Consider the following 25,705-nt stretch of genomic DNA (forward strand, 5'->3'; position numbering starts at 1 on the left):
TCTGGGGGGCAGGATCTCAGAAGGAAGGCAGGTGGGACAAAAAACATGCCTGAGACAGTGAACAAGGTAGTGAGAGTGAGCGAGAGGTTACGAGACTGAAGGACGATGATGGGGTGCAAGATCCCCAGCTGAGGTGACAGACAGAGAAACTGAGGCCCAGAGAGAGGCAGGAGCAGGTCAGAGATCCCACAGTTAGTCCGGTATCCTGAGTTCCACACGCATAGCTCAAACTTCCCAAGAAAAGGAAGTAATCCTGCTGTAACACACACAAAAAAAAGGCACTTTTCATCTAAGACTAGTTTCTGGGAGGAATTTGCCTTATGTTCCTTAAAGAAGGGTCACTGGGGAACAGAGATATTCACAGAAACAGTTCCAACACTCACAGACTCTCCGGGCTGGAAGACGTCTCAGGGGCCTCTGGTCCAGACTCGACTCCCCACCTCTCCCGTTGGGAGGGAGGGCTCCTGAAGCTTCCAGCCATCTCCTTGCTTGCACACCCCCATGGCGAGGAGCTCACCCCCTCTTTGCCACAGAGCAGCCCAGCAGTGAAACACCTGGATGGGGAAGCAATCGCTGGCCACTGCTGTCTCGGGTGGGGAGCCAGGCTAAAGGCTGAGGTATACCCAGCCTGTGGCCCGAGGGAGGGAGAGCCAGGTCAACCCTTCTGGCCTTCTCTGCCCTCAGTGCCCAGCCTGGGCTGGAGCCCTTTCCAGGCTGCATGGAGCCCTGCTCCTGCCCACCGGACGACTTCAACCCCGTCTGTGACCCCAGCACCCGTGTGGAGTACCTCACACCCTGCCACGCAGGCTGCACCACCCGCGTGGCCCAGGAGGCTCTGGACAAAAGCCAGGTGGGTGAGGCCTCTGGCTGCCCCCGCTACCTCTCATGCGCTCTCCACTCTCCAACTGTGAACGTTCGCACTCTCTGGCTCTCTGTCTGTCTGTCTCCTTCTGTTGGCAGGTGGAGAATGTTATTCTCTCAATAAGCTTTTATTGCCAGCCTGGGCCCAGCCGTGTGCCAGTGCCTAGAACACAGAGGTGAACCAGATCTGGCCTCATTGTCTATGCAGGAGAGATGCAAAAGGGAAGAGCTTGGGGATTCTAGGCAGGAGAAGTGGTCCCCACAAGTACAGACAAGGATGGAAGGAGGTACAGCCCACCTGGGAGGGTCCCAGAGGCTTCCAGGGTGAGTAGGCAAACTAGGCAAGGGCTTTCCAGGCAGGGGGAAGAGCAGAAGCAGAGAGCCTGGAAGCAAGCGCATACACATAGTGTAGACACACACACACACACACACACACACACACACACACACACAAATACAGTGTTTCATGAAGCTGCAAAGAAGTTGCTGGAGCAAAAGCTAGGGTTCATGGAGGGAACGCAAGGCCCAGACCAGGAAGGGCCCTGAGCGTGAGACTACGCAGGGGAACTTGATGCAGAGAGCACGGAGAGCCTTGGATGACTTTTAAGCAGGGGAGTGACAGAGTCAGGCCTGCGTTTGACCACACTGAGGCTGTGGTGCAAAGGAGGGTGAGCAGAGCGCAGGCTGGGAGACGGGGAGACCAGAGAGGAGGCTGCGCCGTGAGCCCATGCAGCCAGCCATCCTCCAGGCTGGGACCCAGAGCCCAGGGGCCCTGCCCTCAAGAGCCATCGGAGTGGGAAAGGGGGCAGCATCACCCGCAGTACATTCTGCGTGGACCTTAGGAAGGCCACCAAAACCAGCTGGCTCCTTCTCCCCTTTCTCCTCAGTCCCACCAAATGACACATAGGGACACTATCCAGCCCCCAGGTTGTAAAGCATGTGTATGTAGGGTTGCAGTGTCAGGCTTGTTGTTATGACAACACCTCCCGCTCTCCAGAGCCCCCCACCTGCTGTTGTGTCCTGCTTGGCATCAGCATCCAAGCCTGCATCTCCTCCAGGGAGAGACGGGGTCCCCGCTGGCTGCTGCAGAGCACAGCACCTGGCTGACTGTGCTTCAGAAGTCAGCCAGGCGGCACCTGGGCTGTGTAAACTGTTTACATTTGGAATAACTGCAATCCAGCCTTTGGCACCTCCTCTCCCTCACTGTCCTGACCTGGTTTGACCTCCCTGAGACCATTCCAGAAGCCTCCAGGCCCTAGTGCCTGGGGCAGAATCCCCAAGGGGACAGTGAACTCCTGCGAATATGGGCTCCTTAGCACTGAGGCAGATCCCAGGCCCAGTTCTGCCTCTAACTGACTCTGTTATCTTTGGCAAATTGTTCTTTGCTTCTGTTTCCTTGTCTGTAAAATGGAGGTGATGGTAATGAGTATAGTGAGTGCCTACTACCCTGTGCTAAATGCTTTCCCCAGGTGACTTCATTAAACAGCAAGTGAAGAGCCACAGGACATAATCCATGAAAAACACTTAGCACAGTGCCTGGGGAATTTTAAGCACTCAATAATGGCCATGCCTGTTTATGTCCATTATACAGGTGGGGAATGGTGGTCCAGGAAAGGACCGGGCATTGCCCAAAGACTTAATACCAGAGCTGGGACTAGAACCCAGGGCTCTGGCCTTCCAGCCCAGCCCCCTTTCTGGAGCATCCTCAGAGGTTGTCTTTGGATAGTACTAGGAGGAGTGTGCAGCCCAGCCCTGGTCAGTACTCAGGCACTCACTCTGGCCTGGAATTGTCTCAGTGAGCCTGTCTCCTTAGCTGACTGCAAGCTCCTGGGCCTAGGATGGTTGGTCCGTGTCCAGCACAGCTGTGCTAAGTAAACTTTTATGAAGAGTAAGTGACAAGAGGAAAGACAGGGAAAGGTGGGTGACTGGCAGGATCTAGAGCTCAGGGGCTAGGGCTGAAGCAGAGGTAGACAGAGAGACTGAAATCATTCACGAGAGAAACTTTCTGCCATAGAACCAGGGCTGGGAACGTCTGTCCCAGCTTTTGTGTCAGTCCCAGCCTCTCAGAAAAGGGACAGGCAGGGCACTTCTCTGCTAGCAGCCTTGCCCTGGCTTATTTTTCCACTCTCCTGCTCCTCTATTGTATCTACAACTCGGTGAGCTGCTCAGCCTGCAGGTGCAGGTCCAAATGGTGTGTGCTCAGGAGGTCACACACATGTGGTTCCACAGCCTTGTCATGCACATGAGCCCTGCAGGGCACTGGGAAGGGCAGGAAAGAGCACCCCTCAGCCAAGCCTGAATCCTAGGTGTTCTCTCTCTCTGTCTCAAATCAGTACCCTTTTCTCCATCCTGATCCCCTTGCAGCTGCCAGAGCAGCTTTTGTGCTATCAGGTGTTTCCTCACCCAGGCCTAGAATGTTTCCAAGGCTCCCTGCCATCCAACTCAGGGCTTCCCAACCTTTTCTACTGTGGGAAGTGGCTGAGGCTGCCAGGGCTGAAGGTGAGAGGCCCAGAGGGTTCCAGGTGCCCCAGGCCAGCCGGGCCACATGGGGGCCAATCCCTGCACGGGCACGCCCAACTGAAGCTTCAGGATCTCTGGGGCACACTGGTCTGGGGCACGCTGGTCAGGAAACTCTGATAGTGGGGAACAAAAGAAAAACCTGGGCTTCCTGGCTCGGTTTTGCTCTGGTCAGGCACCTTAGGGCACTGTCAGTCTAGAGCACTTCTGTGAGAATCTCTGGCCATCTCTGGCCGGAGGTTTTCCAGGCCACCTAGAGGATGGGAATGCAGGTTACAATCAAACACACCCTTAGCCAGCCTGGGGTGTTTCCTTGCAGTTTGGAAAGAGGTCAGCTTTTATTCATACTTCAGCCCTTTGAGAGGTCCCTGTTCTCTGAGGGTCTCCTATGAGATTTTTCACCCTGGCAGAAGGGAGGGCTGGGACTCATCCTCTGACCCTGAAGCCCCCCAAACTCAGTATACTCCATTGTACCAAGGTTCTGGGGCCAAAGTGAGTTTCTGGACTCTGCTCCTCTTTCTGCGTTCTCGCCTCACTGAGTACCGAACCTCAGTATTTTTTACTTTTTGCCAGCTGTGGGTGCATTCAGGACCATGCGTTCAAGACTCATCCAGTATTTTAGGTTGTTGCCAGCAGGATAATTGGCAGGGCACCTGGTTCACTGTGTCTCTGGCAACAGCAGACCAGGTTCCTCTGTCATGACACCACCTCAGAGCACCTTCAAGTACTTCCCTCCTGTGCTCCACTGTACGCACTCTCTGCTGCAGGCAGAAGGGAAGAGTTGCTGGGTCTCTCTTCCACTGCGATTTTACAATTTTACGTCTGACCCTCCCTCTACTTGTCCCACTCCTCCTCTTGGCAAACTCTTATTCTTTCCTGAGACCCAGATCCAACCCATTCTTTGGTAAAGCCTTCCTTGCCCCTCCCCTGCTGAGCCTGGACTCCCACAGGGAAGACTGCCTCTCTCCATCCTGTGCTCCAGCCTCTCCTTGAGAGTCCACTGTGGGAGCCGACATCTGGGAAGGCCTCAGTAAAGTGGGAGGGGGAGCACAGCTGAAAAATCTGAGTTCCTTCCCCAAAACTCTTTCTTGCTTTGATTCTTTGCACATATGGTCAGGAATTTGGGACATCTGACATCACCAGGTAAAAGAATGGATTTGTATATGGTGTGCGTGAGGTGAATGTGAGAGGGTTGGTATATGTATGTGTGTGAATGCATATGTACGTGCAGTACATATGTCATGCATATGATGTGTGTGGATGCATGTGTGGTGTGTGTGTTATGTGTTTATGTGCATGTGTATACAAGGTAGGGCAAAAGTAGGTTTATAGTTGTATGCAAAAGAGTCTATTCTTATATTATTATTCATCAATTATTGTATTCCATGTGAACAACTGTAAACCTCCTTCTGCCTCACTCTGTATGATGTATGTGTGTCTATAGTGTGTGAATGTGTATTGTGTAAATGTGTATGTGTATATGGTGTGTGTGGTATGTGTGAGCATGCTTGTGTATGTGTGTGACTGTATGTGTTGCATGTGTATGTGTAAATGTGTGTGTGTGATATCTGTATGTGTAAATGTGCGACCATGCACGTGCAAATATGTGGCTGTGTATATGAGTAAATGTGTGTGACTGTGTGTAGTGTATGTGCGACTGTATGTATAAATGTGTGTGTGGTGTGTATGCATGACTGTGCATGTAAATGTGTGTGTTTGTGTTGTGTGTTGAGGGTGATGCTCTTCTAGGGCCCTCTCCCGGGCCCCTCTCCCTTTTCTCCTTTCCACTTCCCCTTTCCCCGCAGCCTCAGCGCAGGCTCAGCCCCTTTGTGTGCAGACAGCCTGAGTCCAGGTACCTGCCTGGCTGCTCAAGCCACCCTGACTCAACCAAGGGGTCAGAAATCTCAGCATCCTGTCAGCTCTAACTCAGCTGATTTGTGCCCTTGGGTCTCTCAAAAGCCTCCTGGGGCATCAGGCCCTTGGCCAGCTGCTTGCCCCTGGAGGTTCCTGAAAGCTCTTTCCCCCTCTCCCCCCTGCCCAGGTTTCCTACACCGACTGCAGCTGTGTGGTGGGGGGTGGCCCTGTGTCGGCAGGCTCCTGCAGCTCAGCCTGCAGCCACCTAGTGCTGCCCTTCATGCTCCTGGTTGGCCTGGGTGCAACCATGTCCTGCGTCACCCACACACCCTCCTTCATGCTCATTCTAAGGTGAGCGCAGGGGCAGACCAGAGCTGGTGGGTACCAAGGGGTCCTTACCCACAGGCAGGACAAGGAACCTGAGGGAGGGCTTTGAAGAAGAAGGGTTATGGGTGGGCCCCCACAGCAGGCCAGGCTCCCACTGTCCTGCCTTCATCCTCATGACAAGCTGCTGAGAGGAAGTTTTTCTTCCATCTTACAGATAAGAAAACTGAGGCTCAGAGCAATTCAGAGCTAACCCCAGGTCACATAGCCTGGGTTCAGTAGCAAGTGGAATAGTACTGGTGCTAGGACCCAGAGCCCAGGCCCTTACTGGCCCCAGGGAAGGGGAGGCCACACCTAAGGCCCTGCCCTTGCCTCCCAGTCACAGGTCACTTAACTCCCAGCCCCCATGCTATTTGCCACCGGCAGGCCACAAGAGGTACATCCAGAAAACCAGACCCTATCAGTGTGGTCCATGATGTGAATGCCACTTCAGGTCAACCAGCACTTATTAAGTGCCCACTGTGGACCCAGCCCATGATGAGCACTGCTTTGGGGGCTAAGATCTTTCTGGCTATTGTCCTGAGGGTGCCTGCTGGGACTGACACATTGTCATCTGAGGCCAAAGTCAGCCACTCTCAGGGTGGGGGCTGAGTAAGGGGACCTCATAGAAGGGATAATTCCAATTTTTCATTATGCTGGGATTATTTTATTCCCTGTTTTCTAGAAAATTAGAATGGGGATGGAGCCCCTAACAAATATTAGAAGACAAGCAGATCCATAAAGTAGTCTGGCTGTGAGAGGCAAAGTAGAGTAAGCAGGTGCCCCAGCAGACAGCCTGCTTAGGAGGAGCGAAGGCAGTCAATATGCTGCACAAACTCTAACTCCTGACACCCATCAGCTGTGGGACCTTGGCCAAGTCACTTGACCTGTCCAAGAATCTGTCATTCTCCTAATTGGTGAAATGGGGCTAATGATATACCTACTTCATGGGGTGGGGGGTTGCAGTAGGGAATGACTGGGCCCGTAGTCAGTGCTCCATAAACGCCAGCTGCCGGTAGCATCTAGGAGAGGAGCCAGTGGTTGTCAGTTGGGGCATCCTGAGCTGTGGCATTCCAGTGGTTGAGGCAGCTACAAGGCACATCTGGCTGTCCGGCTCCATATTTTGTCACATGGAGGAGGAAGGGGAGAAGCTGGTGGAGCCAGGGGGTGGGAGGTGGGGAAGGCATCTGTGACCGGGAACACAGGGAGCTCAGCTCAGGGCCCGGATGGTCAGTGGCTGTGCCTGACATGGGATTGGGCTCTGCAGGTTGATCGGAAATGGAGTGTGGGGCCTGCACCTGACCCCACCCCACCCAAGGGCCTTGAGACCAGGGGAGGCTGGCGGGTGTGGGAGAGAAGGGCAGGGTAAGAGGCTCTTGAGGGCTGGGACCCTCTTGATCCTCATGTCACCCATGTTGCTGCTTGTTAGGGGAGTGAAGAAAGAAGACAAGACTTTGGCTGTAGGAATCCAGTTCATGCTCCTGAGAGTTTTAGGTAAAGAACCTGCTTGGGACACTGGTCCAGAAACCCGCTGTGTGCCGGGCCTAGGGGGCACAGGGATGAATGGGACCCAGTTCCTGATCTTGGGGTTCACAGGCCCATAGTGGGTGGGTGTATAAGCAGCTAGACAGCCCCTCATGGAGGCAGCATCTGATACCAGGGTGAGAGTTGGGCTTGGGGGTCAAAGACATATGGGCCAAGAGGTCTCCAGTGGCTCAGAGCCCCTGAGGCGTTGTGTGTGCCAGGGAGCCAAGGGGGTGGGGGTGCAAGAATGCCAGACCCATTGTATCTTGAGCATCTCGTCCTCCAGCCTGGATGCCCAGCCCCGTGATCCACGGCAGCGCCATCGACACCACTTGCATGCACTGGGCCCAGAGCTGCGGGCGTCGGGCCGTCTGCCGCTATTACGACCATGACATGCTCCGAAACCGGTGAGACCTAGGGTAGGGGCTGCCAGCGGACTGTGGGGAGGATGCTGGGAGTACTGGAGGGGTCCCAGGCAAGACACCAGCAGGGAGGGGAAGTCCTGCTGGTGACAGGCGCTATATCCAGTGCTGAGCTTGTGAAGAGAAAAGTGAGAATTCATGTAGCCCAAAGACACAGCAGATAACTGGAGAAGCTGGGCCTTGAACCCAAGCTGTGTGACAGCAGTCTGTGTGGGAACATGCATCGTCACAGCTGAGTGTGGGAAGAACCAGGGCAGTAGCCCCGCTGTGAGAGAGACAGGAAATTGGGATAGGGTAGAAAAAAGGCCCTCTCTATAACACTGGAGGCCTGGGATCCAGGTCCAGCCCCTTTTCCCTCTTTGTAAGACCTGCCTTTTGGGGGCTCAGTCTTCCCACCTGTACAATGGGAAGCCCAAAAAACCTGAAGGCAGAGAGGCTGCTGGCCCTGGGATGGGGTGGGGGTTTGGGTGGGGGCATTGCTAGCGGGGTGGGAAGCATGGAGCTGGTCACTTCCAGCCCTGAGGAGGACATGGTTCCTGTGGGCTAAGTCTGTCCATGGACATCCTAGGGAAAAGTTAAATGAGAGACTTGGTGAGTTAGGCCAGCGATTTTCAACCCGTTTCATCTCATGGCACACATAAACTAATAACTAAAATTTTGCAGCCTACTAAAAATATATATATTTTGCCCATCTCACACACACACAAAAATATGGTATAACTGTGATTCATTCACACTGGATAGCTACTGTCATGATCACTGTTGTCGTTTTTTAAATTTAATACCACTCTAAGAAAAAAGAAGTCGGTTCCCTGACTAAATAGTCATGTATTGCATGTTTTAAAAATTGTTGCAGTACACTGGTTGAAAATCACTGAGTGAGACAAACAGGGGAGAAAGAATCCTCTTTTTCTTTTGGCAGAAGGGGTACAATCCAAAGTTGTGGTTGTCAGGCCCCCTGAACCCTTAGAGAGACCTAGACAGAGGCAGGGCTGGCCCAGGCCACAAGGCAGTCAGGCACGGGCAGGGAGGGTGCCCAGGTTTCTGCTCCTCACTTGGGCTCCTACTGCATGGTTTAGCCCCTCTTCCAGGGAAGGGCCACCATGGCTCAACTCTAGGGGCTCCTTCATCTCCCCAAGTGAGGCTATGGTGACGCAGAGTCCACTGACCCAGGGCTGGCGGCCTCTCCTCCCCTCAGGGCTTCAATGTCTCCAACTTTACAATGGGTAGCAATTGCTGACCTCATTCTGCCCCTAGCCCAAAGACATCCAAGCCCTAAGTGGAGAGGTCTTGAACCCAAGGGTCCCTTGCTCTTTCCCAGGTTTATTGGACTCCAGATCTTCTTCAAGACGGGCTCCCTGGTTTGCTACTCCTTGATTTTGGCTATCCTAAGGCAGCAGGACAAAGAAGAGGAGACCAAGGCGGTGACATGCCCTGACCTACCGCAGCAGTTGTTAATGTCGGGACCAGAGAAGAAGCCTGAAGAATTCAGTGTGTGAGCTGTCCCAGGGCCCCACCCTGGCCAAGAGTGGCAGCCACAGCAAGTCCCTCCTCTGGGCCTTTAGTCTTGCGACTGGTTGTCAGGAGCCTTGTTTTTTCAATTTGGACTCCTCCACTAACTTGCTTTGTGACTTCAGGCAAGTCACTGACCCTTTCTAGGTCTTTGCTCATCTGAATCAAGGAGTTACTTGGGGTTTTGCTGTGTTGACCACTTCTGAAGCGAGAGGGTCTCCCCTCTTTTTTCCCCAGCCAGACAGGCTGACCTGAAACCAGGCTTTCCTGGGCAGAGGGTCTGTATATCTTCCCCCTCAGGCCCTAGGGTAGAGAAGTAGACAACAGTAAACCAGGCTGCCCTGCATACCAGATCCTAGCTCGGCTCTGCCACTGGCCTGGAGCATCCTCTCCGAGCCTCAGTCACCATCTCTGTCTGGTAGAAATGGACTTAACCAGCTTTCAGTCCTCTTCCAGCTGTGACCATCTGTGGGGTCAGGATGCCCTCCTGTCTCCTCCCCAGCCCCACTCAGCCTGGAGGTGGGGCCAGGGCAGCCTCTGTCAAGAAGCGTCCGTTTGGCGCCCCCTGGAGGCAGAGACCTGAGCTCTGAGGGGAGATCCACTGGGGATGGAGGCAGCCTCATACTCAGGACATCCAGGCAGGGCAGAGTCTTTACGAAATCTGGTGTGAGGGTCCCAAGCGGTCTTATCTTAGTGGGGAGACTCACTCTCTGGACTCAGGAAGTCTCAGACCTTGCCTTCAGGAAGCCACAGTCTGGGGGAGGGGCTCCCGTGGAGAGGGAAACCCAGGCCTCTCACTTGGATGTTTTCCAACTTCAAAGACCAAATGTACCCAGCACACACTCACCGGTACCCTGTGCATTGCCAAGACTTCACACATTTGACCATGACCCTCACCTAAGTCACTGTGACTTTTGTAACTAGAATGCTAATTTCACCATTTCCTCTGGGGTGCTTAAATCTGTGTCACCTGGGGCTATGTAGATAACGCCTGGTTCTATGATACCCAAGTGTTGGGGGTAACATCTGATTCTCTGTGATGCCTGGGTTGGTATAAGGGCCTGCTCTTTGTCCCACCCAGGCTGGTAATCCTGGGAGAAGTAATGCCGACTCTGTTGAATGAGTCAGTCTGTGGAACGCTTGGGTCTGAACAAGGTGGGCCTGTGCATGTCAGGCCTTGTCCGATGTTATGGCCAGGACTAGTGATCTCCCTGATCTGCTCCCAGCCCGTTCTGTTGCCCTCACTCCTCTGACCTGGCTGGAACCTGCTGCTCTGGAGACAGGGGGCCATCAGCAGTCACTTCCCAAGCCCTGTGTCCAGCCATGTGCTGACGGCCAAGGAGAAGCTGAGGGCACACAGGTCACAACTGGCTGTGGGCCTCTGTGCAGCTCCCAGCAGTAGGCTCTCAGGCTGTCCCACATGAAAGGAGAGGGAAGTGCAGAAATTCTAATTCCTGCTTTATTCCACTATTTGTTGATACCTTTCAGTGTTTAACAAATATCTGAGCCTGTATTTATCAACGCCAAGAATCTCCAAGTCTTCAATATGATGAAGCTCTTTGTGTGTTTATATTCCTTCTCCTTCCCTCCTGTTTCCCAGGTTTTGCAGAAATAACCTGGAATTATAGATACAGCTTGTTATTAAATTTGTTCTTGCATAATGTCTCTATTACAAAAATCCTTTCTTATAAACTGCATTAGAATTTGCAACAACCGCATCATTTCCAATTATTTAGATTTCAGTTTCACTGGATTCATTGCTCATCATTATTTCTCTTACATTACATCTTCCCCTATCTGTATATTCTGGTCTAATTTTCATTTAGGTGGGCTACTTCCTCTAGCTACTTCTGGTTTCAGAAATGGAATGAGGGCATGAGGCTTTCTGAGTCCTTACCAGTCCAAACTGTCATTTACATTTCACCAAAGAGGAAATGGTTCCTATAGTAACTTGCCCAAGATCACACAGAAAATAAATGGTGGCACCAGGGTTAGATCCGGAATGTGTGGGAACTGAAGTTTATACAGTTTTGGGATCCCTCGAAGAAAAAGAATACAAAATGAGGTAAGAAAGTGAATATTTAGAATTCAAGAAGTCAAAACAACTACATCACACAATTTTAAAAAATAGCACAGTATTTTTTACTGCCAGGCACACCTCTAAAATATATATTTTCCCCTGACAATTGGAAGGATTTCCTGCAGACTAGCATCTGTTTCTGTACATTTCAAACCTGTTTTCCTAATTTCTCCTCCATTGTCCATATGCTTCTAGGGCCAGGTGGCATAAAACGCATTCATGTCACAAGATGACCTCTGGATATGGCACCTTGATGTCACAATTCTGAGTTGGACAGTGAATAGGAAGATTCCTAGAAGCCACACTGTACATAGAGGTGGCTAGCAATGACCTCTCTATATGCAGAGATGACTGAGAACTACATAAGTATATCTGAATTAACCCAAATTAAATTGATCCTCAACTCAAACTCCCTTAGCCGGATCTCAGATGTCCCCATGGCCCCTCCAACCACCTCACATAAAGGGAAATTGGGACATAAGGGAAGTTGGAGAAGAACTAGTATGTGGTTAAAGTTATCTTTCCTTTGCAAAGTTACCAAGAACATGACAATATAAACATATGATGCTCCAGCAGCATTAGCTTCATGCTGAATCCACCTCTGGGTTGAGCTGGTATTTGAAGGAGAAGATTAGGTCCTTGTGCTTAAAACCTCTCAAGCTGGTCAGTCAGGACAAGGAGACTCCACAGCAAGAGAGACATGCAGCTGAGAGCCAGGAGTGGAGCAGGTAAGGGCTGAAGGGCTTCCCAGGGATGGAGGGACCCAGGGAGCAGCCCTCTCCCCTAATATTGGTCTGTGGCCAATGAGGAGCCACAAGCAATTGTACCTGTGTGTTCATTGTCTTCCCACCCTATACTCAGGCACTGGAAGGACAAGGTGTGAAACCTCCCTGCTAGATTCTACTGGTGATAAATCCAGCAGAGGACCAGACCAGGACTGAAACAGATATCCTCATGCCTGGCCTGGAGTGCCTTTGGCCTGTAAGTTGCAGGCAAGTTGCAGGGCAGGCAGGTGCCTCTTAGGAGCTGGGAGCTGGGAGCCATGATTGGAGCACAATAAATGAGGAACAAGAACCCACAGCACCCTCGGCATTCTTTAGACCTGTTAAATTCTTTCCCCAAACAGCCCTATACGTGTTCTTCTCTACCCAGCTGGCCTTCTTCATCCCAACACACTGCATCCCAATACCCTGCTCAAAGGCCACCACCTCCAGGGAGGCAACATGGTATAGGCAGGGGGTAGGGTGACAATCACCTTAAAGGATAAAAGATAGAAACTCTCCATAGAAAATGGACACAAACACATACACAATTGTGCATCTGAATTCAGAGGTTGGGGACCACCTGAGGCCTCACTCTAAGACTCCAGTGGAGTGGAGGGAAAAGAACAGAGTTTTAGGGTCAGTCAAATTTGAATTCAAATTTTAATTCTGCCACTCATTCATGGTGTGACCCTGAACAAATGATCTAACTTCTCTGCATCTCAGTTTCTTTACCTGGAAAGTGAAGTTGATCATTCCTATCTCCTGACTCCCAAAAGTTGTGAAGACCAAATAATGATAAGGTACTTACTCATGGGCAGTGCACCAGATGATCACCATTTATAAGTTTCCTTCTCCATCTCAGATCTCTGAAAGAATGTAAGGAGGGCATAGAGCATGGGGGCAAGGAAAGCAGTGAAGACAGAGGGCGGAGGTACCACTGAGGGGGACACACTCCCTTTGCCCTGACCTGGCTGCAGTTCTGCTTGTCCCCTGATCCCTCTTCCATTGTCAGCCAGGGCTCAGACATCCCAGTCTTCCTGGGATAGGTTTTCTCAACCAGATTTACATTTTAATTAATTTTATTTCTCCCTTCCAGAGAAGTCCTTTCCTTCTGCTTCCCCTTTTGCTATAAAATGGGCTTAGCCTGGAAAACAGTAGTCTGAGACTGTCCATGAAGTGATGGTTCAAGGATGGATTCATTCACCATTCATTCATTCAACCAACAAATCCTACATGGCTGCTCCAAGCACCTGTGCTGACCCTGCTGGGTCACATAACCATGTGTCAGATACAGGAAATTCCCAGGGTAAGCAGGCAAGCTGACAAACAGTAACAAAAGCTTGAGCAGTCATGTGGGAGAGCAAGAAAGAAGCCACAAACTCTTCCTGGGGCTACCGGGAAGGCTTCCCAGAAGAGGTTAAGTTAGAGCTGGCCTTCAAGCTCAGGCAGGAAGTCACCAGGTGGAGAAGGTGGGAATGGGCATGGAAAACAAGGGGACCAGCAGATAGGAAGGCATGAGAGAGCGAGGCGTGTCTGAGTTATGGAACAAGAGCAATATGGCTGGGGCGTACCGCCTGTGCAGGCCTATCGGGAGAGAAGAGAGCTGAGGCTGAAGACACCAGCGGGGAGCAAGCCTTGAGTTCCAGCTGAAGGCTTTGGATGTCTTTCTGAGAACAAAGAGGAGCTATTCTGAACCATGGGGCTTTGACTGGAAAAGAGAAGCTGGAGGCCAAGTGCTCAGGCAGGAGACTGGTGCACTAATCCAGAGAAATAGGAGCCTTTGAACCAGGTCAAGAGAGGCACCCTGGAAGTGGGGACATCTGAGTCTTGAAAGATGAGTAGTAACACACCAGGTGGAGAAGTTGGGAATGGTATCCAGGGAGAAGAAACTGCACAGGTCAAGGCTCAGCATACAGAAAGTTCCTGGCAGGCTTGGGAAATTTCCACTAGTTCAATAGGGCTTGAAAGGGAGGTCAGAGTGAGGGATGAGGTTGAAGAAGTGGGTTGGGGCCCTCAACTTCTCTCAGTATTCTCTGTCTCCTGAACGTAGACTTGGGTGGGAGAGAAGAGGGAGCACTGGCCGCTTGCACAAAGGCGGCTTTGTGAGGCTACCTCCCTGCACACTGTGAGAGCCATGGGGAGGGGTGCTCCTCACTTAGAGCTAACCTTTCTGGGATCACAACACTTGACATTTTACGAAGTTCCTTTGTACTTGATGCTCATGGTTTCCTGGTGAGGAGTGTGGAACAGGGGTTATTATCCCCCTATACTACATAAAGAAACTGAGGCCTAAAAGAGTATGACTGAAATGAAAAAACAAGGGAGACAAAATACCTCAAAGAGAGCACCTCCTCCTGTCCTCAATTCCTCAACCCTGGAGCTGGAGACATTCCAGTTGAAAAAACAGAACCAGGTTCCCTCTGCTTTGGAATCCGATAGGCATGAAACAAATCCAGCTCGGTCACTGTGCAGGATGGGAAGTCACCACACTCAGCTCAGCCTTGGTTTTCTCATCTGAAAAATGAGAGAAACAAACTCCACCTTTCAGGGTTGTCATGAGGATTTAATGTGATACTGTGGCACTGAAGTAAGTAGTTAACTATTGCTGAGTAACAAATTACCTCAAAACTTAGCATCTTAAAACAACAAATTTTTATTATCTCACACAGTTTCTGAGGATCTGGAACCCAGAAGTGGAATAACTAAGAGATTCTGGCTCAGGATCTCTCATGAGGTTGCAGTCAAGTGCCAGCCAGGGCCGCAGTCATCAGAAGGCTCAGCTGGGGCAGGAGTACCCTTTTCCAAACTTATCTCAAACCACAGTCAAAGGTTTTGGGAGCCATTTGGAAGCTGTAAGGCTGTGCATTACATGGTGGCTAACTTCCTCTAGAATGGATGAGCCAAGAAAGAGAATGTGTGTTACCCAGATGGAAGTGACATACCGTAACTTTTGCCATATTCTATTGGCCATTCAGACTAACCTTGGTAAGACGTGGGAGGGGAATACAAAAGGGTATGAATACCAGGAGATGTGGGTCATTGGGAGCCATTTGGAAGCTGGCTATACAAGTTTCTAAGACCATGCCTGGCACACAATAGTACTTACTCAGTAGTAGCTGTTGTTAGTCTTCCAATGCTGACAGATTGAGAAGACAAGATTTGGGCACAAAAAGATGAGAGACCTTGTCAAAGTAGAGTGTTACTTGAATTGAGCAATGCTCGATTACATGGTAGAAGAGGGTGTGCTGGACAACGGGTATAAATCAGGAAAGACTTCCTGGCAGAGGTTGGAGAGGAGATGGGAAGCCCATCTAGAGAGAAGACAGAGGGTGAGTATGGCAGGCACAATTGGTTGCCTTCCCACAGCCAATCCCTTCTTCCTTATTTCAGTAGCAAGATGCCCAGCAACAGGGATGTTCTAAGCCATTCATGGAAATGCCTTCCCTTTTGCCAGTAAGTGGTCTGAGAGTGGATATGTGACCTCATTTTTGGTCCATGACATATAAGGGAAGGGGATGGTCTGCTTGGAGAGCTCCCCTCCTGGACAAGAGAGGGGCATGAGAGGAGGAGATGCTTTTTGCTCCCATGCCCTTTCTTCCTGCATGGGAGGACATGGTGCTTGGTATCACATTGGCTATTTCACAATCACAAGGGGACTCTCCCTCAAGGCTTAGAATGGGAAAAGTCTGGGTCATCAGAAACATGGTAGAATCACCAGACTAACCTTCCTCTGGTCTCCTTCTTAAAGAAATAAAAGGTTTAAGCCACTCTAAGCCAGATTTTCTCTTACTTGCCTTCTAACTGATTCAGTGAGCAAAATATTCCAGTTCCCTCAGGGGTTATTTCCCTTTCCTGAGGAAGGGAGTGTGAAAATGAAGAAGAAGAAAGAGCCCTGGGCTGGGAGTCAGGAGTCCTTGGTCTAACTCCAGCACTGCTTCTAAGTTGCTCTGTGATCTTGAGTGAGTCCCTGCCCCTCTGGGCCTCTTATAATTATAGTTAATATTTATTGACTGCTTACTGTGTGCCAAACACTCTGCTAAGAGCTTCCCTTGCATATCTCATTCAATCCTCATATCAACTCTGCTATGTCAATATTATTATTCTCTTTGTTTTATGGATAAGGAGACTGAGGCACAGAGATATTAGGTAATTTGCCAAGGTTACAGAGCAGGTTAGTGTTGTATCTCTGGATTCTGAATTCAGGTTTGCCCCTCTCTAAAGCCCAGGCTTCTGACCATAGTGCTCTACTAACTTGCCAGGCAGTCTCTGGATGCCATGACCTTAAGGACCTTTCCAGCTCAAACATTCTTTGATTTGCTGTCCCATTTCTATCTACATGATGAACAAACCAGCTTAGCCTGAAGAAGAAATAAGGACTGCCTTTGGCCATCTGAAAGTCTGTCACATGAATGGGAAATTAGACTTACTCTGCGTAGCTCAAAGGACATGAACTGGACCAATGTGGGGAAACTACAAGGAGACAGAGTATAGCTTACATAAGTTAGAATTTTCCAGCTGCTATTCAGCAGGGGGTGGAGTTATGCACAGAGGTGAGGTAACAACTCCCCTATAAAGAAGCTTATGGAAGCCTAAATTTGATAAATCTTTGTCAGAAGTACTGCCTTGAGTAGGGGTGGGACTGAAAGGCTTAAAACTTGTAATAGGAATTAAATGGGATAAAATACTAGAATACTCCCAGAAACATAAGTGACATGGAGGAAGTCCATAAAAGTGTTTCTTATCCTCTCTGATACTGAGATTTCTTGAATTTTAGATTCTCTAATGTGGATTTTTGGCTCTTTGGCTCTAAGATTCTACAGGTCTATAATTTCAACACACTGTGATTCTGCTCTGTTAAGATGCTACAATTTTTTTAATTTTTAAAAATTTATTTTAGAAGAGAAGGGAGAGAGAGGGGGAAAGAAAAATCAATGGGTGGTTGCCTCTCTTGCATCCCCAACTGGGGAACTGGCCTGCAACCCAGGCATGTGCCCTGACTGGGAATCGAACCAGTGACCCCACTGAGCCACACCAGCCAGGGCAGATGTTATGATTTTAATATTCTAAATTTCCATAATCATGTGCTCTAGAGGCTGAACAGTCTATGATTTTGTAATTTAATAGTCTCTAGCTTTAACAATCTAAGATTCAATAAAGTGTCCCTCACCAACTCCAGAAACATAAGGGAGTTGCTCTAAATGTTGTGCTTCAGTGGCCTGCACACACACAGGGCTACTCCCTCTGTCCTTCTCACCACTCCACTGCCATGCCCCCACACCTGTCTCAGGTTCTCCTTTCCAACAACCTTCCTCCCTGATCCCTACTCCATTTCCACTCTGCTGTCTATCTGCTGGTGATTGTTCATCAAACAAGAGCCTTCTCTGTGCCCAGGCTTGTGATTATTACAAGGGGATATAACAGAATGAGAAGGTATAGTCATGATACTCAGGGGGCCTAAGATCCCTTGCTTTTCTTTAAGTTCAACTCGAATTCACCTCTACCAGGAAGACTTCCTTGATTGACACTAAGTAGCTAGCACCAATAACTGTAATTACATGTGTGAAGATCTGAGCTCTTTGGTTGGTTATTTTGCACATTTTAAGTTATCTGTCCCTCCTGTCTCCTTGATTATAATTGAGGTTTCTCCCTAAATCAAGAACATGTGTTCTTCAACCAGACTGAGGGATTTCTAGAGAAAGACCATGTCTTCCCCATCAGACTGGTGGTTCCATGTAGACATGAGCCATGACTTCTTTATATCATACTTGAGCTAGAGTTAAAAGGTAGAATGATGTTCCTTCACCAGATTAATAAACTCTCAAAAGCAAGTTTATCTTGCACTGAAGATGTTATAAAAGCAGATGCCACATCTCCCCTTAAAATGGGGAAGTCCCCAAGGCCAAGTACTAAGCTTCTGCCTTCATACCAAGGGCTGTCTCCTCGAAAGCAAAGTGTCTAGGCCTGTCTCCTCGAAAGCAAAGTGTCTAGGCCTGTCTCCTCTTTTTACATGCCTTCAATCCCAGCCTAGGACTCTGGCCATAAGACAGGAGTTTTTCCTAAAGCAGATAGACAAATGATGGAAAAAGGAAGATTCATGAGGCAGAGTAGGAATTCAAGCCTCTCCAATATGTCCAGACCCTTTCTTGCTCTATCCTGGGCCATCTCCTACAAGCCATCCCCCTGCCTGCATGGGCTCCTCCCAGCTCCTCCCAGCAACTCCGAGCATAAGTGAAGATGTCAGCACCTTGGACAGCACCCAACCCATTACAGTACTCCGGAGCCAGCGGAAGCCAAGCTCTCCAACTCCCTTAGCCTCCGGGTGATGGATTTCCTCGTTTCTCAATTTGATTAAAGACCAGTAGATAACCAGAGCGCCTTGTTCCGTTCTCTTCTCTCTTCCTGATGAACATAATTAACTCTGCCAGGCTGGGAATACTTGCTCTTAAATGCTGCCTGCCCAGCTCCCACCCAGGCATGAATCCGTAACACACAGCCAGAACACTTACTTGGAAGAGTCACACGTTTTGTCCTGGGGAATGGAGGTGGGAGAGGAAACTTGCCCTGAGAAAAACAGGGGCTGTGAATGGAGTCTTAAAAGTGGTAGTTGGGTAAAGAAAATCCTGAACCAAAAGTCAGGGAATCTGAAATTTAGTTCTGACTTTGCCACTAATCTAGATATGATCTAGAGCAAGTCACATGATCTTCATGAGTCGATTTTTCCATTTGTAAGATGAGGATGTTATACTAGACATTATCAAATGCTGTGTTCAATGCTAAGATTCTATGAAGGGGGGGGGAGGAACCTTTAAAACAGAGAGAGAAATAGACGCACCTGAAGTCACATAGCAAAGTCATGGCAAAACCGGGTTTGAATTCATGGCTCCTGTTTTCTACTTTAATCCTATTTCGCTTGCACTGAACTTCCCCCTTCATCCATATCACTGACTTTGTTGCCTGGGTATGGGGCTGAGGAAGCTGAAGACAGGTGGAATTGAGTTCATTGGTGCTGACAAAATAAAATAAAATTTAAGATATGTGAAAATGCTTATCTCTCAGAAGAAAGCAGAGAACATGATAGAAATAATTAAAATTGGGGGGAAAGGACAGAAATACAACCCCAAACTCAGAGAAGCCCAGAAAAGTTCTGTGACTTATCCAAGGCCACCTGGTAGAATCCTTTTAAAGATAAAGATATGTACAGGTTTCAATAAAGCTTTGTAAAGATTTTTTTAAAAAGATAAAGAGTGAAATCTTATCCAGATCAAGTGTTGTGGGAGGGTGCCTCTGTCAGAGAAGGAAAAATATCAATCAACAAGTATATATTAGGTTATAATACTGTGCCCAGCTCTGTACTATGCACTTAGGTAGGGCTTTAAAGAATAATACATGAATTCTGCTCTCTGTATCTTTGATATGCTGCTTCTACTTGGAATTACTTCAAATGGATTTGTGTATGTACAAATACTGCTATTCCATTAAGGCCCAAATCAAAAGTTTCCCCTGGTAGGAAGGCATCCATAACCTTATCCAGATGCCATTTCTCCCTCCTCTGAATCCCCAAAGCATTTTCTTTTTCTTTTTTTTTTTTTTTTTTTTTGAATACTCAGCACCATCTGCCTTATTAGCTCCCATCCTCTCCCCAAAGAAGAGTGAAGACACAGAGAGGGAGAGAGGGAGGGAGATAGGAAGGGAAGGAGGGAGAGAGAAAGAAAGAGAGCTTATATTTTATTCAGCTTTGAATTGTTCAGAACATTCAAGATTTGAAATGTAACAGATTTCAGAAAGATGGATTGATGAAGGGATGGTGAATATAGATGTATGGGTGACTAGGAGACAGAGTCTGTGCTGTGCTCTGTGCATCTGGGATGATAACATCCATGGCTTAACCACAGAGCTACAGTGGGGAGAAATTTCTAGTCACCAGTGAGGAACTGGTGAAAGAACCAGTGGTGTTCAGCTTAGCTAAGAGCAAAGTCACAGATCACAATCACCGTGTTTCAGGATCTGGCTGGCTTTCCTGGGACATGTCCTGTGACCCCAAAGGCAAAGCCGAATTTCAGAGGAAGTCACAAGGCTGTCTCAGCACCTTGTGAGAAAGGCCATCATACAAGGGGGGGATTATCTTTGGGGAACTCCCCATCTTGGGGGTGTACAAGTAGCATCTGGACATACTCTGTTAGAGAAGGGACTTGTGAAAAGTAAATAGAGACAACTCCGAGGTCTCTTCCCACCTCAGAAATAAATCATATGTCATCATCTCTTCATTCCTCAAAAAGTTAGGTTAGCTGTGCCCTGTGCTCAGGTCAGAATGCCAGGAATTTCTGTCCAAAGCTGAGGGTTTAGGGAGATTTGAGAGATAGATAGGGTTATATGCAACCCTCAACTTTCTCTCCATGAAGGACTGAGGTTTGAGGACTGAGGAGGAGCTGAACATGTCCTTTCAGAGACCCAAATGACTGGGGCCGGGAAAATCAGAGCCAATCCGTGACCTAGATTTCCTGTAATTAATGAGCCTACGTCACTGACGTGTTGGCTTCGGATCAGCACTGTCTCCCCAGTCCCTCCCAGCTCTCTGGTATGAGAAGATTAAATCAATTAGGAGGAGGAGGAGATCTGGCTGGTGCTGGTTGGAAACAGCAGATAATTCACTTATATAATAGGGGATTGAGGTTTGGACTCAGTCCTTGAGTATTGGGGGTGGATCCCAGAACCCAGGCCTTTGGGGAGAAACATCAGGATTTGGAAGTGAGAGCAGAAGTGGAATACAGAGGAGAGGGCAGCAGTGACCCCAGGCAAAGGCCCATCTTCCATCTTCCTGCTGATAATGAACCCCCTGTTCTCTGGGGTGGACAGGGTCAAATTAAAAAAATCACTTTTTTTCCCCAAATGAGAGGGTCCAGCCACCACTATCATTCAACAATTAAAATATGATTAAGCCTTTCTCCTTAACCTGGCATTCAAGTCCTTGCAAGCTTTCCAGCTGCATCTCTTGCTTCTGAGGGGTGGGTGTGGTAAGAGAGGAAACGTCTTGGTTTTCCCTTTGTGCCAGGCCCTGGCTATGCACTTTGAGGTACAGAGAGAAATAGATCCAGTCCCCTCAGAAATGTTGCCTGGTGGGTGAATACATACTCACAATACTCTGGGCCAAGTGGTATAACAGAGGCCTGCACGGGCAGAACCCAGAGGGGGCACAATGAGGGAGCCTCCCAGGCCAATTCCAGGAAGGCTTCCCAGAGGAAGTACTTGCACTCATTAAGCCTTAAAGGAAGGCTAGATCAATGGGAGTTGATTGGGCTGGCCTGGTTGAAGGAGGGCTTTGGGTGGAGGGAACACCATGTCCAAAGACAGGGGAATGTACAGAAGCCTAGCACACATTCAGGGCACAGGTGGTGTGGATGGAGCCTGGAGCTCAAGGTAGAAATGGTGGATATGAGGCTGGAAAGGTAGCTGGGTCCAGACATGCCAAGAAAGGCCTGAGGTAATGACCCAGAGGTTTTTTGATCAATCCACACTTCCTGAGCACTGACAGCCGGCCAGGCCTTGTGCGGGAACTGAGGGCAGGTGGGAGTGAGGGGAACAGAGATGATTCAGACTCAGGCCCTGACCAGCGAGTTCTCAAAGGGCACACGAATATTTCCCCTGCCAAGATGGAGAGTCCCGGCTTGACTCCAGGTGTGATTCAGGTCTGGCCTGAGTCTTTGGAGCTCTGCTTATTGACCGGGCCTTCCCCAAGCCCCTTGCCTAAGGATTAAGAATCCCAGGCAAGCAGTATTGCTTGTCAAACGTGAGCTGACCTCTGGGGGCCTGCTCCTCCCACCAAACTGGCCTCCTGAAGACCAGTCCTGTGGACACCAGGGTCCCGATAGCAAATTCAGATAGATGAGAGATAGGGACAGGATGGGCTGGTATCCTGGGGAGGCAAGGCATGGATTGAAAAATGTTTAGGGTGTAGACCGGAAGGATCTTGGGAGACACCCAGGGTTTTTATCTTGGGTCATGCCATCTTCTGAGAAAACACAGGAGCACATAAGGGCAGGAGGGGAAGAAGATGAGTTGCAATGGTTTCAGGCTGCTCGAGTCAGAGGATTCATCCAACGGAGGCCCAAGAAGCCTTAGGAATTCAAGTGGAGCACACACAAGCTGCCTGCAGGAAGTAGGTGCATGGAAATCCCACCCTCGCCCACACTCTCCCTTCCTCCATTCTTTCCTTCAGCAGCTCTCAGTGCCTTCCCTCTAGGCAGGCTCTGGACTGAGCAGTGAGATGCAGATCTAGGGTTGCCCTGTTCTTCGTCCAAAAGGCTAGCGTTAAGCACACTTCTAGCACATCCAGGACTTGTCTGCATGAAAAGTGTGGCTGGAAGTTGAAGCTAATGCCTGAAATTTATTCTACTGTTGAAAAGATGTAGGAACTTTTTTTAAAAAAAATTTCATGTATTCACTTATAGAGAGAGGGGGAGAAGGGAGAGAGAAAGAGAAGGAAAAAAAACATTAACATGTGGCTACCTCTTACATGTCCCCAACCAGGGACCAGGCCCGCAACCTCGGCATGTGTCCCGACTGGAAATCAAATCAGCGACCCTCCAGCCCACAGGCCCGTGCCAATCCACTGAGCCACACCAGCCAGGGCAGGAACTAACTTTCATGCCTGCAAGCAATAGACACTGACTCAGACTAGGCAAAACAGAAAAAAATTATTGGCAGTTTCACAGGGCAGCTCAGAATGGATGAGAAAGCTGAACAACCAAATGAGAGGGCAGCTGGATTCATAGCCAAGGTCATAGCACAGGCATAGCTGGTCCCAGTCCCTTCACCAGTACAGCCTTTAAGCATCACTCCAGATGTGGCACTGCTACATGACATAAGCACAAACGAATTCTAACAAATCTTCCTCCCAGCCTCACCAATTGTCACGTCAAAGTCCTGAGCCAGGTACAGCTGGCCAAATTGCCAGGGGGCAGCAGTGGGAGAGTATCTGGACTCCTTTGGCCTTGAAGTGGAAGGAGGTGTCCTAGTTTCCCTAAGGACTCACCTTGTAGGAGATTCACCCAAAATTCGAAGCAAGGAATTAGTGTTAGGCAGCAAAACAGGTAAGAAATGTCCACTACACCTTCACTGAGGACTCACCAAGTGCTGTGCGCATGGCCAGGAGTTTTACAGACACAGATCTGCAAAGCAATGGTCTAACTGGATAATGGTTGATCCCATTTCATAGCTGAGGAAACAGAAGTTCTAATGGTGGAGTCACTTTCCAAAAGTAAGTGATAGAACCAGGATTTGAATACAGGTGTTTGTGGCAGGAGGCAGGAAGGTGCTGAATACATTATGCTGTCTCCCAAATTGTAAACAGAGAGCACTTGCACTTATGGTTCTTAACATGTTCTAAAAAGTGTGGGGCACAGAAAAATGACTAGAAGTAAATATTGCAATATCTTCACAAAATGGTTGATGGATAATGGGATTACGAGTAATTTTTTCCTGCTCCTTAATGTTTTTGTGTACTTTCATTCTTTAAAAACCTTAATAATTATAAGAAAAAATAAAGTAAAACAACTTTAAAGATCATAGCAGAAGTAACACAATTATGAAGAAAATATGCATTGAAAAAAAGACTGGAAGAAAATTTGTCAAAAAAGTCTCTGGAGCCTAGAAATAAACCCACGCCTATATTATCAATTAATATTTTACAAAGAAGGCAAGAACATATGATGGGGTAAAGACACTATTAAATAGATGATGTTGGGAAAATTGGACTGATACAGATACGTGCAAAAAAAATGAAAATAGACCACATTCTTACACAATATACAAGAATAAACTCAAAATACATTAAAGACTTAAATGTAACACTTGAAACCATAAAACTCCTGGAAGAAAACATAGGCAGTAAAATCTCTGACACTTCTCTTAGCAATATTTTTTGATACATTGCTATCAGAAACAAAAGAAAAAATAAACAAATAGGACTCCATCAAAATAAAAAGATTTTTCACAGAAAATAAAACCATCAACAAAATGAAAAAATAACATGTGGGAGAACATATTAACCAATGATACATCAATAAGGGGTTAATATCCATAAAAAAAAAGAAGAAGAAAATCTTACCATTTGCAACAACATGGATGGACCTAGAGGGTATTGTGCTAAGTGAAATAAGTCAGTCAGAGAAAGACAAATAACACGATTTCACTTATATGTGAAATCAGAAGAACAAAATAAACTAACAAACAAAATTGGAATAGACGTAGACACAGAGAACGACGAACTAATGGTTGCAGGGGGTGGAGACTGGATGAAAAGGTGGAGGGACTGAGGGTTACAGATTGGTAGTTACAGGATAGTCACAGGGATGTAAAGTATAGCAAAGGGAATACAGTCAAGAATATTGTAGTAACTACGTATGGTGCCAGGTGGGTACTGAAAATATTGGAGGGAACACTTTGTAAAGTAAATAGTTGTCTAACCACTATGCTCTGTACCTGAAACTAATACAAAATAATATTGAATGTGAACTATAATTGAAAGATAAAATGAAAAATCATCCCTGGATTGTGGGATTATGGGTGTGTTTATTTTTCTTTCAATTTATATTTTTCAAATTTTCTATGGTAAGCACATTCGGCAAAAAAAAGTAAAACAAAATATATTTTAAAACTGAACATAAAAAATGACATTAACAAAGAGATGGTACTGCTGTGTCTGTCCTTTTAAGTTCCTGTAGTCTTATCCTAGAGTAGTTTGGAAGCCAAGGTCATTCTGGGTTTTCAGGGGCAGCCTGGCAGTCCCTTGCAGTGTTTATGTTTGCTACCAGAGCTGGCATAGCTGGCAGGGACCACTGTCCCCATAGTTTTCTCAAGCTGAACACTCTTGAGCCAGGCTGGGAACCACCCAGTGTGCTCAGGTCTTATAATAATGCGTATGTCATCAGGCCCCACTACACTGTGAGAATTCTGCTCCAGGGGATGAAATCCTCCTCTAGTTTTTATCTCTTTCCCAGGCTTCAAGTTTTACCTCCCCTTCTAGTGAATGGGGCAGGGCTGCTCAGTCATGTGACATTTAGGCTTCTGTGAGTGCCTTCTGCAGCTCCTTGTCCCAGTCCCCTCCCCTCTCTGCACTACCCCAACACCAAGTGCCGTGGATAAACAGAGGGTGAAGGTTTGGTCCTGTCCTATCCCCAGTCTGGGAAGACTGCAGACTATTCCCTGCCTTAGGAATGTCCCACTCAGATGGAAGACACAGCCTCTATTTTTCAGGAGCTCCTAGTGTGATGGGGAGACAAGTAGGGAGAGAGTGGGGGGCTAATTTGTACAAGAAGAAATCAGTCTCAGCCAACCTTGACTCCTGACCCTTCTGCTCCAGGACCTCCAACCTCTCCCTGCATTCCTCCAGATGGGACAGTCACCAGCCTCCCCTGGCCTCCAGGGTCCTCTGCTCTCTCCCCCTCCTCACATTTCCAAAGACAAGAAGGTTTCTGGTGCCCTGTGCATCCTCTGACAAGTCACCACTAACCCCCATCCATTGCCACACCCAACCCACTCCTCAGTTTCTTTCCAGACACAGTGAGAGAAGCAGACAATCTTGAAGGTCCTCCAACCCAGGGGGACATTTTGTGTTTTGTTAGCTCCTTCCAGTCCCTCCCCTTCCCTCTCCTTGCCCAGCATCTTCACGGATCTGCTCCTCTCCTCCTCCTTCCAGGTACACCCTCTTCTTGCCAAGCCCTCAGAACCTCCAGGCACAGGTCCACTTTGGCTCCTGCAGCAGCCGAGAGGCTGCAGTACAGGATGCGGTGGGGTAGAACAGAGGTGGCTGG

The 25,705-nt window shown here is 48.5% G+C and overlaps 1 protein-coding gene and 1 long non-coding RNA gene across 6 annotated transcripts in view; one reads left to right on the plus strand and one right to left on the minus strand.

The window, feature by feature from the left end:
- SLCO2B1 (solute carrier organic anion transporter family member 2B1) overlaps positions 1-9,192 on the plus strand; it is a 50,275-nt gene extending 41,083 nt beyond the window's left edge. Inside the window, exons 10-14 of the mRNA XM_090265473.1 lie at positions 685-850; positions 5,420-5,583; positions 7,025-7,089; positions 7,406-7,526; positions 8,863-9,192. Of these exons, the coding sequence (XP_090121599.1) occupies positions 685-850; positions 5,420-5,583; positions 7,025-7,089; positions 7,406-7,526; positions 8,863-9,040 (694 nt within the window). The 3' untranslated portion in view covers positions 9,041-9,192. The remainder of the gene's footprint in view (positions 1-684; positions 851-5,419; positions 5,584-7,024; positions 7,090-7,405; positions 7,527-8,862) is intronic.
- A 1,302-nt stretch (positions 9,193-10,494) lies between these two features.
- LOC150018502 (uncharacterized) overlaps positions 10,495-25,705 on the minus strand; it is a 31,613-nt gene continuing 16,402 nt past the window's right edge. For 3 of the 5 annotated variants that reach the window (XR_016508841.1, XR_016508847.1, XR_016508853.1), the window contains exons 2-4: positions 14,232-14,411; positions 10,951-11,092; positions 10,495-10,669 (exon numbers count right to left, since the gene is read on the minus strand). This is a non-coding gene — a long non-coding RNA (uncharacterized LOC150018502). Of the gene's footprint in view, positions 10,670-10,950; positions 11,093-14,231; positions 14,412-15,003; positions 15,209-18,729; positions 18,904-25,705 lie in introns of all 5 variants that reach the window. The other 2 variants (XR_016508831.1, XR_016508836.1) reach the window with 2 other exon arrangements.

This window comes from Furipterus horrens, unplaced genomic scaffold (genome assembly GCF_987537825.1).
Source record: "Furipterus horrens unplaced genomic scaffold, mFurHor1.1.pri manual_scaffold_2, whole genome shotgun sequence".
In the NCBI taxonomy this organism is placed as follows: domain Eukaryota; kingdom Metazoa; phylum Chordata; class Mammalia; order Chiroptera; family Furipteridae; genus Furipterus; species Furipterus horrens.